The sequence below is a fragment of the Mastigoproctus giganteus genome, chromosome 10 (genome assembly GCF_048544385.1).
Source record: "Mastigoproctus giganteus isolate SK-2022 chromosome 10, ASM4854438v1, whole genome shotgun sequence".
NCBI classification, from domain to species: Eukaryota; Metazoa; Arthropoda; class Arachnida; order Uropygi; family Thelyphonidae; genus Mastigoproctus; species Mastigoproctus giganteus.
The window spans coordinates 42,753,912-42,773,742 of record NC_143584.1 but is presented as its reverse complement, the minus strand read 5'-3'; the positions used below and the strand labels follow the sequence as shown (position 1 = coordinate 42,773,742).

At 38.2% G+C, this 19,831-nt stretch overlaps 1 protein-coding gene across 1 annotated transcript in view; it reads right to left on the bottom strand.

Moving 5' to 3' along the window:
- Zir (dedicator of cytokinesis) overlaps nt 1–19,831 on the bottom strand; it is an 869,757-nt gene that overhangs the window by 81,838 nt on the left and 768,088 nt on the right. Inside the window, 1 exon segment of the mRNA XM_090382918.1 lies at nt 8,273–8,363. Coding sequence (XP_090239044.1) covers nt 8,273–8,363 — 91 coding nt within the window.

Below are 19,831 nucleotides of genomic sequence, written 5' to 3'. Positions count from 1 at the left end.
CAAATGGATTAACAACTAATGAAATCGACTTCATCCTCACTAACAGAAGATATATTGTGAATGATGTTACCGTCCTGAATAAGGTAAATGTTGGAAGTGATCACAGATTGGTAAGATGTACACTTGATATAGATGTAGGAAAGGAAAGGAAAAAACTGACTCGAGTAAATAATACAAAGGTCTTTGAGACAACAGAGGAGGAGAAAAAGCAGTATGTACTGGAACTTAAGAACAAGTTTGAGCTTCTGCAGATTGCTCAGGACCAAGATATCGACGAGGAATATTACAACTTTCTGAAAGTTATAAAGCCCAAGAAACCTATAGGGAAACAGAAATCCAAAGAAGAAAAAATTAGTCAAGAAACACTTGTCATGATGAACCGAAGACGACAAATGAAGAGCAAGAAAAACACTGACAGGGAGAAAATTGAGTATTCTGAGTTATGCAAAGCCATTAGAAAGAGACTCAGAGAGGACATAAGAAGATTTAACACAAGAAAAGTAGAACAAGCATTAAGGGAAAACAAAGGATTGAAATCAGCAGCCATGAGCAGTAATACAGAAAGACAAATGATACTGAAACTGAAAAATAGCGATGGTGTAGTTATAAACAGCAGAGAAGGCATAATTCAAATAGCAGAAGACTACTATAGAGAATTATACAAGGAGCGAGGGAATGACACCAGCAGTGGGGAAGATGGATTGCAAAGTAGCAACACATGCGACATACTCGATATTCTTCCTGATGAGGTAGAACATGCACTGAAGAAAATGAAGAATCGGAAAGCCCCGGGGGAAGATGAAGTTACTGTAGAGTTGTTAAAATTGGGAGGAAGAGACATAAGACAAAAACTGGCAAGGCTCTTCACAAAGTGCATTAAAAAAGGTGTGATGCCTATGCAGTGGAATAATGCAATCATAGTTTTGCTGCATAAGAAAGGAGATAAATCAGAAATTGGAAATTATAGACCAATTAGCTTGTTATCCCACATCTACAAGTTGTTCACAAGGGTCATTACTAACAGATTAGAAAGAATACTTGATGAGAATCAACCGAAAGAGCAAGCTGGCTTTAGGACAGGATTCTCAACTATGGATCACCTTCACGTAATATCACAGCTAATGGAGAAAGCAAATGAATATAAAACACCATTATGCCTGGCATTTGTGGATTATGAAAAGGCATTTGACTCCATACAGCATAAGGCAATGTTTCGGGCACTGGAAAGACAAGGCATAGATACCCCATATATTATGATTTTGAAGAAAATATATGAGAGTGCTACCTCCTTTATTAGACTAGACAAAGACAGTAGGAAATTTAAAATCGAGAAAGGAGTTCAACAAGGAGACACAATATCTCCGAAGCTGTTTACTGCTGCCCTTGAGGAAGATTTCAGAAGATTAGACTGGTCGCAGAAAGGAGTCAATGTGAACAGAGAGTACCTAAACCATTTACGATTTGCAGATGACATTGTGGTCATAAGCCACGATCCCAATGAATTAGAGGAAAATCTTAATCAGTTATGCACAGTTAGTAAGGATTTTGGACTAAATATGAATATGGCTAAAACAAAAGTAATGATGAACAAGTATGCCACGGAAAAGGAAATAATGATTGAAGGAGCAGTAATTGAAAAGGTGGAGTCATATACTTATCTGGGACAAGTTATTAACAACTGAAATGTACAGTTTTAATTAACTTTAAAATGTAACCAACAATTGCAATATAAAGTTTTATATTTAAAAAAGAAGTACACATGTCCATTTTTTTTAATGAAAACCCCGAACACAAAAGATATGAAAACTTATAATAGTTTGTACCATGCAGAGGCTGAAGTTTGGGAAGATGAGATGACATTAGACTTGAATTTCTGTAGATTGAAATTTTCAGAAAATACATATGAAGGGAGGTTGTTCCAGAAAACAGAAATTCAAGGAATAAATGAGGAAGAAGAAAAGTTGGTGAGTAAAAAGATACTGACTGGTTGTGGTATGTATGTTCGGACTGTTTTGGAGGAGGAGGAGGGAGGAAGAGAGAGAGAGAGAGAGAGAGAGAGAGAGAGAGAGAGAGAGAGAGAGAGAGAGAGAGAGAGAGAGAGCAGGAATTATAGAATGTCATCCAGAAGAATAGTGCCCATGGAAGTATCTATAGAAAAGACATGCAACAGAAACTGGATGTCTAAGAGACAGGGAGTGGAGAGACTTTGTAAGAGATGAGTCATTAATTAACCTAACTGCCCTTTTTTCGATGAAATCTATAAGCCAGAGAGAGAGAGAGAGAGAGAGAGAGAGAGAGAGAGAGAGAGAGAGAGAGAGAGAGAGAGAGGCTTTGGGGAAACTATCCCAGATGTGGGAACAATATTCAATGGCAGGGCAGATTTGTGATTTGTACAGAGCGAATAACTGTTGATAAGAAAGGTAATGCAGAGAGTGAAAGAGAAAACAGTTTTTCAGATGCAGAGGAAGAAATATTTATGATGCGCTTATCCCCAGAGTGAGAGATTGAAAGTCAGAGTAATCCCCAACAGAGATATGTGATCTTTGTCTAGAAATCAGTGTCCTCGAAAATAAGCATAGGAGCAGAACAACCCTTGGAGACAAGTTATCTTTGCCACAATGGAGAATTACCTGGAGATCGGCATTTAAGGAATTGGTAGCGGATATTCGAGAAGTTGAAGCTGATTGAGCAGGGCAAGGTTTCTCAAGGTGGAAAGTGGAATGCAACGTGCTATCATTGGCAAAACTATGGATAGGATTTCCAGTCAAAGGAAGAAGGTCATAAATATACAAGAGAAAAAGAGTGGGGGAAAGAACTGAACCTTGGGGGACACCAGCATTAGTGGAGAAGTTAGAAGACAGAGAGCCATCACCCTCACCCTCATCTACACCATCACCCTCAGTGAGTGATCAGATAACCAATTACAAAAAACAGTTGGCAAACCATAATATGGACGTTTACTTAGACATTTATGCCAAACACAATCAAAAGACTTTGAAATACCAAGAGCAACTGCTTGAGTTTCACCAAACTTTTCCACTGAAGTTGTCCCCAGATGAGTAACATTTACCAGTATATAACCAGTGGATCGACACCGACAGAATCTATACTGGTGATCAGTGATCAGATGGAAGGTTTCTAGACAGTTTAAGAGTTGGTGATTAATAGATTTCTCCATTACATTTACCATCAAGTTTAGTTAATTTGAAAGTCCTTGGATTCGAATACCAAAAGGTCGATTAACAGTCTGACAGGTGTTGTAGAGATTTTCCTATCATAGCTCAAAAAGATGTCAAGGTGGGACGATTGGGCAGGCATTTTAATTTAAAAGCATACTGTAAGGACAACTGCTTGTGTTGAGGAGAAAGAAATGGTTCATTTGCTTCAACGTAGAGGCTTTGAACAGGGGATGTACGGAATTCTCCAATGGCAGAATGGCGTGGTGATAGACTGGATCTAGCCATCAAAGTGCACTATCTGTAGCAGAACTATAGACCTTGGAACCATCATTGAGTTTATGATCGACATGAGTTCAGTACTGCTGGAGTAGGGTACAACAATCTGCACCCTACGAAGTTGACAAAAGGGTATGGAGGATGTTAAGCCCTTTGACGCACCTTGTCCTTAGCTGACAAATATTTTTTTTTTATGTAAATCCCAAACACGAGAGGTAAAAGTAAAAAGTAAAGTGCAGCCATTATCAATCCACTGCAGGATGGAAGCCTCCTCAATAATTCATGCTGAGGGAAATGGACCATAATCTGCCACGCTGGTCCAGTGCGGGTTGGCAGATCGACCGTATTCAGCAGTCAGGGGCTTGAACCTCGGTCAACTCAAAAAGCGTGTGCTACTGCACTCCCGCTCCTGACCATTCGGCTACGGAGGCCTTCACGAGAGGTATTAGAACCTATAGTACTTAGATATGATACAGAAATGTCAACTTCTTGTCAAAAATAAGACCCAGAAATTTGACTTCAGCTACCACTGGGATGTTGTTTAGCCCAAGTCTTAATTCTGGGTCAGGATAAAGATTATGTTTGAAACAAAAGTGCACACAAATGGTCTTCTGTGATGAAAATCTGAACCCATTAGCCACAGACTAAGATAAGGTGATCAATGGCTTTTTGCAGTTGCCTTTCAATGACCCTCATATTGCATGAATGAAAAAATATAGTAAAATCATCTACATAGACAGCATTGTTTACCATTGGTAGAAAGTTGTTCTATGATAGAATTTATTTTGATGGCAAAAAGTGTGATACTTAGAATGGATCCTTGTGGGCCTCCCTCTTGGAAAAATATGAATGTGAAAATGGCAATTACAAAGAAAGTTTTTAATAAAATCTTTACCCCTAAGACCAAAGTTATGAAGGTCTCGCAATATGCCAAATCACCAGGCTGTGTTCGTATGCATTTTCGATATCAAAGAAAACTGCTACCAAATGGGATTTGGTCAAAGCATCATGAATGTATGTTATCAGTCTGATTAAATGATCCAAAGTGAATCCGTTTCTTTGGAAACTATACTGTGTCCTGAAAAGCAGACCTTTTGATTTCAAATACCATATGATGAGAGCATTAATCGTTCATTCCAGGATCTTGCACAAACAGCTTGTCAGAGTGTTGGTATAGTTACTTGGATTTCTAGCATCCTTTTCTGATTTTGGGAAGGCAAGAACGATTGCCTTCCCAAATTTGGAAATTCTTTGCAAGAAAGATCCTATTAAATAAATCTAGAAGATGATCCTTAGATTGTCAAGAAAGCTGGTTTATTATTTCACAGCAGATGTCATCTGGCGCCTCACAGCATTTAAATCTTTTTAACTAAAAGGTTTGTTACACGCTACGGTTCGGTTAATATCTGTCCAGGTATTGTCTGCTGTGCAGACAATACCTGGACAGATATTAACTGTGGCGTGTGGAAAAAGGTGTTTGTTAAGGAGAGAGAGAGAGAGAGAGAGAGAGAGAGAGAGCCCATTAATTTTGAGCATGCGCTCTATTTTATGGCTCTTCATGGCACTGTCTGCACTACCCTAGAGGGTATTATGTCCATTAAAATCTAATAAAAGAATAGGAACAGGCAGTTGTGCAATGAGATCATCAAGGTGTGTATGGGAGATATTAATCCTAGGTGGCAAATATCAAATATACTGAACAAACTGTCAGGAGAAACTCCACAAAGAAGCAAGTAGCAACCATCTCTAAGGTGGTTGTAAGGGATTATTTGGAAAGGGGTATGGTTGCTTACTAGATGACGACTCTACCACGAGTCCATTCCTGGTTCTGTCTTTACATATTATGCTGATTTTACATAAGGTAGGTCTTCATTTGCCTTTGGATATGTCTCCTTCAAACAGAGTCACAGTGGATTGTGCCTATGGTGGAGGGCTTGATGTCATCAACATTCTGTTGGAATCCAAGGCAATTCCACCATATGAATTTGGTCATTATTTAGGCATTGTTGGTCCATCAGATGGCTTCCGAGGTATGACACCTCTTGATGAAGTTAATGTTCTGTGCTATGTCACAGTAATTGGTATTTCTCCAATTGATGTTGGCTGACATTTTCCCAATAGGTTTCTTGGTGTTAGAGTGCATGATTAAGAATCTTGGTACGGGACCTGGGGATACTACAGTTCAGGGTCTCTTTGCTACATTGACATTGTTTGGATCTTCATTTTTATTTTCAGATAGGAACCATGTTTGGGTTTCTGAAGAAATAACTTTATCAGGATTCATAGTGTTTTTAGTATTAGCAATGGCCACATGATGCAAAGAAGCCTATGGCTTATGCTACACCAGCCAAAAAAAAAAATAATAATAATAATAAAAAAAATAAATAAATAATAATAATAAAAAATAAATAAAATAAAATAAAAAAATAATAATAAAAATAAAATATGTATATATTAAGCGCAATAGCATCATTAATACACAGCCATTTCTGAATAAACAGAATATTTATAAGGCGGCATCGTTTTAAGTTATATCTCATATTGTGAATACCTTCACGAGTTGCCATGATATTGCACTACTTCGAATAAGTAATGCTTCACCTAAGGAGAAGACTAATGTTACTTATTCTCAGATGGGTGGTGGTACCTATCTGAGAATAAGTAACATTAGTCTTCTCCTTAGGCGGCACCATTTCGGGGCTATTTGGCCCTTCTTCGGTGGGTGGGTAGGTACCCAAGTGATGCAATGATGGCAAAACAGTTATGAAGTATAACTCCACAATATGAGAGATGCCTGACAGTGTCTTAGTAAAAATAAAATAGTAATAATAATAATAATAATAATAATAATTTTTTTTTTTTTAAAAACTAAATAATTAATAAGAATAAATGAAATAGACAACCTATGCATTTCCCTCCTCCCGTAGGTTAAAATAAAACTTCCTGCAATCCAGCCTAAACATCTCCCTCCCCCCTGCCGTAACTTGAAATCCAGATCAGAATACAGACACAAGATGGTCATGTTTAAGGAAAGTACTATGGCCACTAGTTCTTGAATCATTTATAACTGTGAAAATTTCGTCCTCATTCATTTTACTTATGCCTCCCAGAGCCTTAAGTAAATTATCCTCTAAGGTGCCTAGTTTCCAAGCTCTGCAACCCACATATTCGAAGTCTTTCCTCATATGAACGCCTTTTTGCTGAGCTCACCAAGCAAATTGTGTTTGTTGAAAGGTTCCGTCTTTGGAACCTTTCAACAAACACAATGTCTTTCTTTAGGTGTGTTCTTCATACTTGAACACAGTATTCCAAGTGTGGTCTAACAATAGCCATATATAATGGGATTATGACATCCTTATTTCTACTAGCAATTGTTCAATAAATCATCGATAGGACACCATGGGCCTTCCTTGCAGCCTGTCTACAATGCTTGGAGAACTTCATGTCTGAATGTATCGTAACACCCAAGTCCCTTTCCTCCACTACCGGCTTTAGTTCAACTCCACCAAGTGTATAAGCTATTTTGGGGTTACTGTTCCTCAGGTGTAATACCTCACACTTTGCTGGATTAAAGCATAGCTGTCATTTTTCTGACAATCCCTGAAGTCTATCTAGGTCACTCTGAAGAAGCTCTGCTTGGTTGTGATCATTAACTACTTTACCAATGTTTTACATCATCTGCAAATTTAGACATCATGCCATCTATCCCTTCATCGACGTCATTTATGAAAATCAAAAACAACAAAACCAAAATAAAACAAAATGGTATGTTCACATCCGGAAAGCAATACATGCAATCAGGAGTGGGGTGCCAGGGCTGTCAAAACACCATATCTGCTCTGCAACTAGCCTGAATCCTGTCCCTTGGGCATGAGGGTACAGGCATGGTTGTCCTTGCAGACAAACCCACTAGATCTTGGCTGAGCTATCCAGGACCACCTGTCTTGTCAAAGCAGGGGCCTAAGTGGGGTGTTGAAGCTGGGCTCCTCAACCTCCAGAATCCTCTTTCTGAGTTTCCACAGGTTGCAGAGCACAGCAAACATGCTGTATTCCTATGATGATTGCCTGGATCCTAGGGTGTGGGTGTTGGATCCCAGCAATGTCACTGGAAGGTCTCCTCACAACGTACAGGTGCCTACATCAAGGGGGGGGGGGGGAATTTGATAGAAGCCAATGTTTATCATGGCCTAAAGGAGAAGGTAGGATAAAGGAGAAATGATGTGATTGAATTTCAGCTGTCGTGGATCTGACATGTGATAGGGAGCCATGACAATATTGAATTTACTTGCTCACAAATGTTGCCCTTTAAAGTTTATTCATCTATGTTTATAATAATATAGTATATTATTTGGTATCTTTTATATAGTGAGCGTTACAATAATCACAATGCTATCAAATCTGATGGAGAGTCTACATATACTCTGAGAAGGTGATAATTTACGACAGCTGGTAAGGGTTGTTATTGCAATTACAATAAATGGTAATAACACTTAAAATGGATGTGCCATTTATTCATAGTGAAATAATGAGGAAACTTGTGGCAATGACAAAATATGGAGAGATAAAACCTTTTCAAAAGACCATGTCTTTTTATTTAAGTCCCACTATTATTACAGTTAAATATTGATTTTAGGAATGGAGGGATAAGCATTTTATATAGGTTTGTGATGCTATTAGCCAAAAACAAAAAAAAATATGTTGCTGTCATAAACCATGGCATCATTCATTGACAGGGAAGTAAACATGAAAATAAAATTTAAAAGCAATAATAAAAAAATTAAAAATCACCCAAATGTTTAAGGATGTCAGAAACTTACTGATATTATAATTCTGGTCAAAGTATGTGATTCTTTCTCGAAGTTCATACATATCAAAATATGGCTCCACATATGTAATCTGAATGTATGCCTGCAGAAAAAAAAAAGGAAAGAAATAAGTTTTTTAAGCGCAATGTTATGGTTCACAACATTATGGTTATAGAGTGGGTAATTACTGATTAAAACAATTAAACCAATTTAGTTCATTAAACTGATTATTCTTTTGTTATAAAAAAAATATTAATTAATTGATGTCTTCCACTTATTTCTGGCATTCGCAGTTTTTTGATATTAAGAACTAGAAAATGATTAGCTAGTATACTGTAGTTCCAACATCTCAAGCACTATTTTTCCACAATATAAATATCTAAATGGGCTATTTTAGTTACTGATGTCATCTAATTTAGGCAGAAAAAAACCTCAAAATGGAAGTGGAGAAAATGAATCTTCAATAGTCAGTTTGAGCATTGGGAGATCAAAATTGAGAGTAGGAGTGTGCTATAGGCTTAATGACTCTGATGAGTATAATAAGAAACTGTACAGAGAAATAGAGGCAGTGGGCCAGTACATCAGAGAGTCTTATAATGGGGGATTTTAATTTCCCAGATATTGACTGGAATTTGTGGGTTGGTCACTCACACACTAGCAAGGCTTTTGTGGATTTATTGGATGATTGTTTTCTACATCAGCATGTTCGGGAGGCAACTAGAGGGAGTAATACTCTTGATTTGATTATCAGTAGTGATTCTTCATGCATTAAGAATCTGCAGATAAAGGAACCAGTAGGTGGCAGTGATCACAGTGTGCTGAAGTGGGATTTACTTAAAGAGGTAACTACCATCAGGGGTAAAGGGAAAGGTTATTGCTTTCGTAAAGGCGGCTACGATGGTCTGAGACAGTATTTAAATTCTATACAGTGGGACCAACTAAAGATGTTACCAACAGCAAATTAAAAATGGGAAGCATTCAGAAAACTTATCTTGGAAGCTACTAGGCTTTACATACCAACTAAGAAATATTGTTTAAGTTTTAGGCCTAAATGGATGTCAGATGAAGTAATGAGACATATGACAGAGAAGAAAAATGCATGGGATACATATAAATTAACACGTGACACAGAAGCCTATGATAGATACAAGTTGATCTGTAACCAAGTTACAAAGGAGGTTAGGCAGGCAAAGGCAGATTACAAGAAATCTTTGGCAAAGGATGCAAAGAAAAACAGCAGAGTTCTTTACCTATGTAAACTCTAGAAGGAAAGGGATGAATCAGATTGGTCCACTGGATATTGTTGGTTCAACTGTTGATGATCCTGCTCAGGTGGCTAACAAACTAAATGAGTATTTTGCATCTACATTCACCCATGAGGAGTTATTCAGGGAGGGGAATGCCAGAGGTGAGTTAACTCTGGCAGTGAGCTGGATGATTTTTTAATAACTGAGAGGAAAGTGGAGGAGAAATTGTTGAAGATAAACATAAAAAAAGGCAAGCGGTGTGGACAGGATCTATCCAATTATATTAAAGGAGGTAGACAAAGGAAGTAAGCAAACCCTTAGCCATAATTATGAGAGCTTCCTTGGACTCAGGGGAGGTACCCACAGATGGGAGATGTGCAAATGTAACCCCAATTCACAAAGGAGGATCAAAGGCCGACACAAGTAATTATAGAAGCACTGCAGGATCATGTAGACAAGATTTCAGTTATAGCTCGGACACAGCATGGTTTTGTTAAGGGGAAGTCTTGCCTGACCAATCTGATTGGATACTATGATGCAGTCACAAAAGAACTGGATGCAGGGAATAACTTTGATATTATATACTTGGATCTTAGAAAGGCTTTTGATACTGTTGCACATGGAAGACTGCTGCACAAATTGGAGCAGTGTGGCATTGGAGGAAAATTGCTGCTATGGATAAAGGGGTGGTTGAGGGGTGGAAGACAGAGAGTGGTAAACAATGGACTCTGCTCATCTTGGACTAATGTTATTAGTGGAGTGCCTCAGGGTTCAGTGTTGGGTCCATTAATGTTTTCCGTATTTATAAATGATATTGATGATGGTATATCAAGCTTAATATCCAAGTTTGCAGACGATACAAAGGTTGGCAGGGTTGTCAAGGACACTACTGACACTATGCTGCAGCAACAGGATCTGGAAAGGTTGAGCAGATAGGCTGAGAGGTATCAAATGAAGTTTAACTTTGACAAATGTAAAGTACTACATATGGGAAACAGCAACCCCAGAGCAACGTATCAACTCTGTGGTACTACACTGACAGTGGTAGAGAATGAAAAGGACCTGGGGGTAATTGTGCAGGCAGATATGAAGTTCTCTGAGCAGTGCAGACGTGCTGCAAGAGTAGCTCACGGTGTCTTGTCAATGATATATAGGAATTTTTCTAGCAGGGATAAGAAGGTGATTATTCCCTTGTATAAGGCAATGGTCAGGCCACACCTAGAGTACTGTATACAGGTCTGGAGGCCTCATTTCAAGAAGGATGTAGAGATGCTGGAACGAGTACAGAGAAGGCCAACAAGATTAGTGAATGGAATAAAGGGGGTGCTCTTACGAAGAAAGGCTTAAGTTTTGCAAATTACAGAGTCTGGAGACTAGGCACCAGTGAGGTGATCTGATAGAGCCTTGAATAAAGCCTTGAATCGTTTGAGCATGCTCAATGCTGATGGGATTCTTCCTCTTGCTCAGAATAATCACCTGAGAGGGCATAAATTCAAATTGAGGAAGGACAGACGTAGGATAGATGTGCAGAAATTTGCCTTTAGCCAGCGGGTGGTTGGCTGGTGGAACAGACTTCCATCCCTTGTCGTGGAAGTTGATAGCCTAAATAAGTTTAAGGCTCAGCTGGACAGGTATTTCAAACGAACAGAGGGCGAAGTGGAAGTGGTTTTTTTTTTTTTTTTGGCTGATTCTGCATAAGCCTGCTTTCTTCCATCAAATGCCTCTCATAATGCTAATACTGTCAATAACAACAATACTGCCGACCTTCATATTGTCTGCAAACTTGGACATTAAGCTTGATATACCATCATCAATATCATTAATAAATACAAAACACAACAATGGACCCAACACTGAACCTGGGGGACTCCACTAATAACATTAGTCCATGAAGAGCAGTGTCTATTGATTACCACTCTCTTCTCCCACTCAACCATCCCTTTATCCATAAGAGCAATTTGCTCCAATGCCACATTGCTCCAATTTGTGGAGCAGTCTTCCATGTGCAACAGTATCAAAAGCCTTTATAAGGCCCAAATATATGATATCAAAATTATTATTTGCATCCAGTTCCTCTGTGACATCACAGTATCCAATCAAATTAGTCAGACAAGACATCCCCTTAACAAACTCATGCAGTGTCCGAGCTATAACTGAAGCCTAGTCTAGATGATCCTGCAGTGCTTCTTTAAACAGTGCATCCATTAATTTTACTGGAACAAAAGTTAAACTAACATGTCTGTAATTACTTGCCGCGCCCTTTGACCCTCCTTTGTGAACTGGGGTCATATTTGCACATATCCACTCCATGGGTAACTCCCCCGAGTCCAAGAAAGCTCTCATAATTATGGCTAAGGGTTTGCTTACTTCCTTTGCTGTTTCCTTTAATATAAGTGGATAGATCTCATCCACTCCAGGTGTCTTTCTTATGTTTATCTTCAACAAATTTCTCCTCCACTTTGCTCTCAATTATTACAAAATCATCTAGCTCACTGCCAGAGTTTAAGTCATCTCTGGCATTCCCCTCTCTGAATAACTCTTCATGTTTGAATGTAGATGCAAAATACTCATTTAGTTTGTTAGCTACCTGAGCAGGATCATCAACAGTTGAACCATCGATATCAAGTGGACCAATCTGATTCATCCTCATCCTTCTAGAATTTAAATAAGTAAAGAACTCTGTGCTGTTTTTCTTTGCATCCTTTGCCAAAGGTTTCCCGTAATCTGCCTTTGCCTGCCTAACCTCCTTTGTGACTTGGTTACAGACCAATTTATATCTATCATAGGCTTCCATGTCACTTGTTAATTTATATGTATGCCATGCATTTTTCTTCTCTGCCACATGATCATTAGTTCATCTGACATCTATTTAGGCCTAAACCTTGAACAATATTTCTTAGTTGGTATGTAAAGCCTAGTAGCTTCCAAGATAAGTTCTTTGAATGCTTCCCATTTTGAATTTGCTGTTGGTAACATCATCAGTTGGTCCCACCGTATAGAATTTAAATACTGTCTCAGACCATCGTAGTCGCCTTTATGAAAGCAAAAACCCTTCCCTTTAGCCCTGATGGTAGTAACCTCTTTGAGTAAATCCTACTTCAGCACACTGTGATCACTGCCACCAATTTCTCCGCCATTAATGGTTCCTTTATCTGCAGATTCTTAATGCATGAAGAATCACTGGATAATCAGATCAAAGTATTACTCCCTCTAGTTGCCCCCTGAACATACTGCTGTAGAAAACAATTCTGCCCAGACACGATAAGAGGCAGTATATGATGAGAGCCCTGTTGATCAATTCGGCCCTGTAAGGATTGTGCAAGGCTCAGGGGTAGAATTTTTTTCAGCCTGGTCTGTACTTGTTAACAGGAGAGACTGCTTCTACAGGGATGGGATACACTTAAATAGAAAGGGTGCAAGAATATTTGCTGATGCTATCGAGACAGTGTTAGGTGGGTCGGAAAACTGCTAGATTAACAGTGGCCACTGGCAGAGGTGAAAGTGATTCTTGCCCTGCTTCTATTGGAATGAGCCGAAGCCTGGAAAATAAGATGCAGGATATTTCACAGACTGCTGGGAATCATTGGGGTACAATTAAACACATAGGTTGTGTTAGGGTAGCTAAGAAAAAGAACAGGTGCAAGTATACTTGCATGTACACCAATACTAGGAGTTTAGTAAATAAATTTGATGAATTTGAGGTATTGCTCAAAACATCAAAGGCAGATACTGTGGGGATTTCAGAGACGTCCCACAGATATAAGGAATGCAGAACTGGAATTTGGGGAGTACAATGTCTACAGAAAGGATAGAGAGGGTAGGAAGGGAGGAGGGGTTATGCTATTAGTTAAGAAATACATAAAATCCAAGGAAGTGAAGCCAGTCGACATTGCTGGACAGTGCAGTGTTGAGTCAGTTTGGTGTGACATAAGCATTGGGAGATCAAAATTGAGAGTAGTAGTGTGCTATAGGCCTAATGACTCTGATGAGTATAATAAGAAACTGTACGGGGAAATAGAGTGGGCCAGTAAATCAGAGAGTCTTATAATGGGGGATTTTAATTTCCCAGATATTGACTGGAATTTGTGGGCTGGTCGCTCACACACTGGCAAGGCTTTGTGGATTTATTGGATGATTGTTTTCTACATCAGCATGTTCGGGAGGCAACTAGACAGAGTAATACTCTTGATTTGATTAACAGTAGTGATTCTTCATGCATTAAGAATCTGCAGGGAAATGAACCACTAGGTGGCAGTGATCACAGTGTGCTGAAGTGGGATTTACTCAAAGAGGTAACTACCATTAGGGGTAAAGGGAAGGGTTATTGCTTTCGTAAAGGCGACTACGATGGACTGATACAGTATTTAAATTCTATACAGTGGGACCATCTGATGATGTTACCAACAGCAAATTCAAAATGGGAAGCATTCAATGAACTTATCTTGGAAGCTACTACATACCAACTAAGGCTTTACATACCAACTAAGAAATATTGTTCAAGGTTTAGGCCTAAGTGGATGTCAGATGAACTAATGAGACATATGGCAGAGAAGAAAAATGCATGGGATACATACAAATTAACACATGACACAGAAGCCTATGATAGATACAAGTTGATATGCAACCAAGTTACAAAGGAGGTTAGGCAGGCGAAGGCAGATTACGAGAAATCCTTGGCAAGGGATGCAAAGAAAAACAGCAAAGAGTTCTTTACTTATGTAAACTCTAGAAGGAAGGGGATGAATCAGATTGGTCCACTTGATATTGATGGGTCAAGTGTTGATGATCCTGCTCAGGTAGCTAACAAACTGAATGAATATTTTGCATCGACATTGACACATGAGGAGTTATTGAGCGAGGGGAATGCCAGAGGTGTATTCAACTCTGGCAGTAAGCTAGATAATCTTGTAATAACTGAGAGTAAAGTGGAGGAGAAATTGTTGAAGATAAATACAAGAAAGGCACCTGGGGTGGATGGGATCTATCCAGTTATATTAAAGGAGGCAGCAAAGGAAGTAAGCAAACCCTTAGCCATAATTATGAGAGCTTCCTTGGACTCAGGGGAAGTACCCATGGACTGGAGATGTGCAAATGTGACCCCAATTCACAGAGGAGGATCAAAGGGAGACACAAATAATTATAGATCTGTTAGTTTAACTTCTGTTCCTGGAAAATTAATGGAGGCACTGGTTGAAGAAGCACTGCAGGATCATCTAGACAAGACTTCAGTTATAGCTCAGACACAGCATGGTTTTGTTAAGGGTAAGTCTTGCCTGACCAATTTGATTGGATACTATGATGTAGTCACAAAAGAACTGGATATAGCGAATAAGTTTGATATCATATACTTGGATCTTAGAAAGGCTTTTGATACTGTTGCACATGGAAGACTGCTGCACAAATTGGAGCATTGTGGCATTGGAGGCAAATTGCTGCTATGGATAAAGGGGTGGTTGAGGGGGAGAAGACAGAGAGTGGTAATCAATGGACAATGCTCATCATGGACTAATGTTATTAGTGGAGTCTCTCAGGGTTTAGTATTGGGTCCATTATTGTTTTCTGTATTTATAAATGATATTGATGATGGTATATCAAGCTTAATGTCCAAGTTTGCAGACGATACGAAGGTTAGCAGGGTTGTCAAGGACACTACTGACACTATGCTACTGCAACAGGATCTGGAAAGGTTGAGCAGATGGGCTGAGAGGTGGCAAATGAAGTTTAACATTGACAAATGTAAAGTACTACACATGGGAAACAGCAACGTATCAACTCCGTGGTACTACACTGACAGTGGTAGAGAATGAAAGGGACCTGGGGGTGGTTGTGGAGGCAGATATGAAGTTTTCTGAGCAGTGCAGCCGGGCTGCAAGAGTAGCTCATGGTGTATTGTCGATGATATATAGGAATTTTTCTAGCAGGGATAAGGAGGTGATTATTCCCTTGTATAAGGCAATGGTCAGACCACACCTAGAGTACTGTATACAGGTCTGGAGGCCTCATTTCAAGAAGGATGTAGAGCTGCTGGAATGAGTACAGAGAAGGGCAACAAGATTAGTGAATTGTATAAAGTGTTGCTCTTACGAAGAAAGGCTTAAGTTTTGCAAATTACAGTGTCTGGAGACTAGGCACCAGCGAGGTGATCTGATAAAGGTGTATAAAGCTTTCAATGGTTTGAGCATGCTCAATGCTGACGGGATTCTTCCTCTTGCTCAGAATAATCACCTGAGAGGGCATAAATTCAAATTGAGAAAAGACAGATGTAGGATAGACATGAGGAAATTTGCCTTTAGCCAGCGGGTGGTTGGTTGGTGGAATAGACTTCCATCCCTTGTCATGGAAGTTGATAGCCTAAATAAGTTTAAGGCTCAGCTGGACAGGTATTTCGAACGAACAGAGGGGTGAAGTGGAAGTGGTTATTCTTTATTTATTTATTTATTTGTTTTTTTTTGGCTGATGCTGCATAAGCTTGCTTTCTTGCATCAAATGCCTCTACTAATGCTAATGCTAAAACAATCATCTAATAAATCCACAAAATCCTTGCTAGTGTGTGAGTGACCAACTCACAAATTCCAGTCGATACCTGGGAAATTAAAAAAAATCACCTCATTATAAGACACTCTGATTTACTGGCCCAATCTATTTCTTTGTACAGTTGTTTATTATACTCATTGGAGTCATTAGGTCTATAACACACTCCTAATCTCAATTATGCTTTCCCAGTGCTTATGTCACACTAAACTGACTGGACACTGCACTGTCACAACTTGTTGACTGGCTGTACTTCCTTGGATTTTATGTGTTTCTTACCAATAGCATAATTAGTTAAGAAACTAATTGAAATAATACTAATCCCTCCTATCCTGTCTATCCTTCCTTCCTGTACACATGGTACTCCCCAAATTCCAGTTCTACATTCCTTATATCTGTGTGACAATATAATGAACAACCAATTTAAAATATCATACAAAATACATATACAAAAAGGAGTCTTGATTCATTTTAAAATACTTTAATTATACAGATAATGTACTACATACATTCCATTTCCTTAGAAATGTTTGCCACTCAGATGGATTTTCTTATTGTCCATTTTTCTTTCTCTCTTAAGAAACCAGTAGTACCATTTTTAATCTTCATCATGGCAGTACCATTTTTAATTAGTACCAGTTTTCCATCATGGATATGTCCTGATGTAAGCATATTCCTTGCTCATCAATTACATTTCCAAAATTTTGAAAAAAATCTTGGATGGGAATGAAGAAAATGAATTTCCTAAGACATGAAGGGTGCTGTAGCCTAGTGGTCAGGCAAGCGGGTGCATAAGTACACGTGCCTTGAGTGACCGGGGTTCAAGCCCGTGACTGCTGAATACGGTGCTATTTCTTGTATTCTGTCTATCTTGTGAACTCCTCTGACCGTTTGGTCATCCCGGAGTATAAACAAAAAATTTATTTATTTATTTTATTTGATAGAATGTATTTTTATGATATTGCAGTGAAGCTGACACCACAGATATTTATAATTAGCTTCTTTCCTTCTTCGAAGAAATCCATGCAATTGCTTTAAATGATCACCAGGCTGCTAGTTCAGTATTCTGTAGCTTTGTTTCAAATATGTCATATTTGAGACCCAATGAAAATTTCTTCTTTCACTTTTGCATCTCTTAAAATTGGGAAACACTTCTCTTAGGTAGTGTCTATTTTTTATCCAAAGTGCTAAGAAAATCCTTCATTAATCCAAGCTTTATATGCAAAGGTGAAAGAAGAACATTTTTTTTCTTCAATCAGTGGAAAATAATTTATATTACTTCTCCCTAGTAAAAACTTCTTCCTCTTTTCCATTGCAGTGCTGGAGTGGAAATTGAGATAAGAGTCAGATATCTTAATTTTGTGGTATGATTGATGACAAACAGAGAAAACAACAATATTTTCTGAAACCTCCTTGTAGATAAGTGGGTAATGTAATTACCTTAAGATCACAGACAGTCCATGCATAGTCATGGTAGTTTATTGCACTTAGGATCTTGGATATATATTTGAATATGTTTCTTTCAGGCCAACAGCATGAAGTGAAGTGAAGGAACTGATGGGAAAGCATTTTCGTTGTGCAGCAAAACTTGGTTTAAATTAAATTTTGAAACATCAATAAATATACAACATTCATTAGAATTGCATTGAGCTCAATTACCAATTTGTTCTGAAGATTGCTAATACCTTTGCAGAAACACAATTCATCTTCCATAATGAAAATTTTTTTAAAACATTTTATGCTGTTTTCAATATACTGCAATTTTATTTCCTCCTTCAAGTTTCTTTCCACTACTGTAACCTAGAACCAAGGAGCTCTGCTTGCTCTTCGGATAAATTTAAATCACAAACTAAGTCATTAAATTCTTCTTTCTTAATTAAACATGGTACATTATAATTTTCTGGGTGGTAGTCGAAATCTGTTGAAGTAGTTGGTCCAGAAAATTCTGTAATACATGGGTCCTTGTTTCTTTTATCCCATGATTTGGGGGGGGGGATTAGTACTGGCAGGTCCAGTACTAATTATATGGAACAGCCTCATTGAAGATGATATTTTAGGATATTTGATGCTGTCTTACTTTTTCTAGACATTCCTGATATTCAGATTTGTGGTGCAGGTAATACAGCACATATTTTGTCCTGATTACCAAAATTGCAACCAGTGTACAAAAAATATGCACTTTATTAATACTGTAGATTTTCTTTCTCTGAGTTATTTTGTAAACTGTTCATGTATATAGCAGAAATTGGCAGGGTGATTCAAACACTTTCTCTGCTTCTGCTAAGACATTTTTAGCAATTATACTGTTTAGTAAAATTGCATCACTGCTGCCTAATAGAATTTTAAGACAAACTGAAGTTTGTCTTAAAATGCTTTATTAGGATCATTATTATAATGTCTCATATTGTGAAATCCTTCATAATGAGTTGCCTTCTTCTTATAATTCAAATAATTAACAGCAGACTTAAGCAAAAGCAACCTTGTTGTGAAGAATTTCACAATATGAGATGTTATAATAATGATAAGTAATGTACAAACTCCATTTTGTCTTAAAATTCAACTAATGCACTAACAATGTCAGTTTGAATTTTTAATTTGAGGCTTTTTGCCCTAAAATTTTATTAATTCACATTTTAAGAATACAGCACTAAGCAAAACACAGAAGAAACAAAGAATACGTAAAAGATATGCAAATATACAGATATTCACACTACAACTGTCTTTCCCATTACTGAGAGAGATAGGTAGAAGGTTGAACATGTTAACCCTCCCCAACATTACTGCCATCTATGAGCACATGCAAACATTATTTGCAGGTAATACAACAGATAAATGTCACAAATTGCAGTACAAAAATGGACCCTGCACCCAATGGTGAGGGAGTCCACTAGTAACATTCATCCAAGGAGAGCAGTGCCCTTTGATAACCCACTCCTGTCTTCTCCCACTCAACAATCCTTTTATCCCTAGCAGTAACTTGCCTTTAATGTCACATGGCTCCAATTTGTATAGCAGTCTTTTATAGGGAATATTAAGAGCTTTTTTTTGAAGTCTAAGTATATAATGTGAAAATTACATTTTATATCCAATTTCTATATCATAGTATTCAATCACATTGGTCAGACAAGAATGCCCCCTAGCAAATCTATGCTGTGACTGTATATCTGCATTCCTGTCTAGATGGTCCCACATTACGTTTTTGATCAGTGACCAGAGCTTACGGGTCTGTATTTACTCACTTCACTTTTTGAATCTTCCCCCCCCCATCATAAACAGTAGATACATTTGCACATCTCCTGTAGATAGGACCCTCCTCAGAATCCAAGGATGCTCTTGCAATAATGGCTCAAGGTTTGCTTGCCTCTTTTGCTACCTTTCTGAATATAATTCTTATTATTTTGTGTTTTTCATCACAAACCTCTCTTTTACCTTAAACAAGATTTAAGGTAAAAAGAGAGGTTTTAAGTTACATTTACTCTCTTTTACCTTTTTCCCAATTATCACAAAATGATCTACGGTAGGCCAATGTTAGAATTGGATGTACTCCTGTCATCCTTATCCAGAAAAACACCACACATTTGAAAACAAATGCAAAATATTTGTTGGCTGAATATGTCCGCAAACTGAGCAGGATCTTGAACTGTGATACCATTTGTATTACATACTTTAAATTACACGTTTGGTGGGATTGAACTGAAAACTGGAGAGGAAGAAAGAGATTTGGGAGTTATATTTTGGTCAGACAAGTTCGCAAACAAGTTAGACATGCAGCAAGGAGGGCATATGGAGTCCT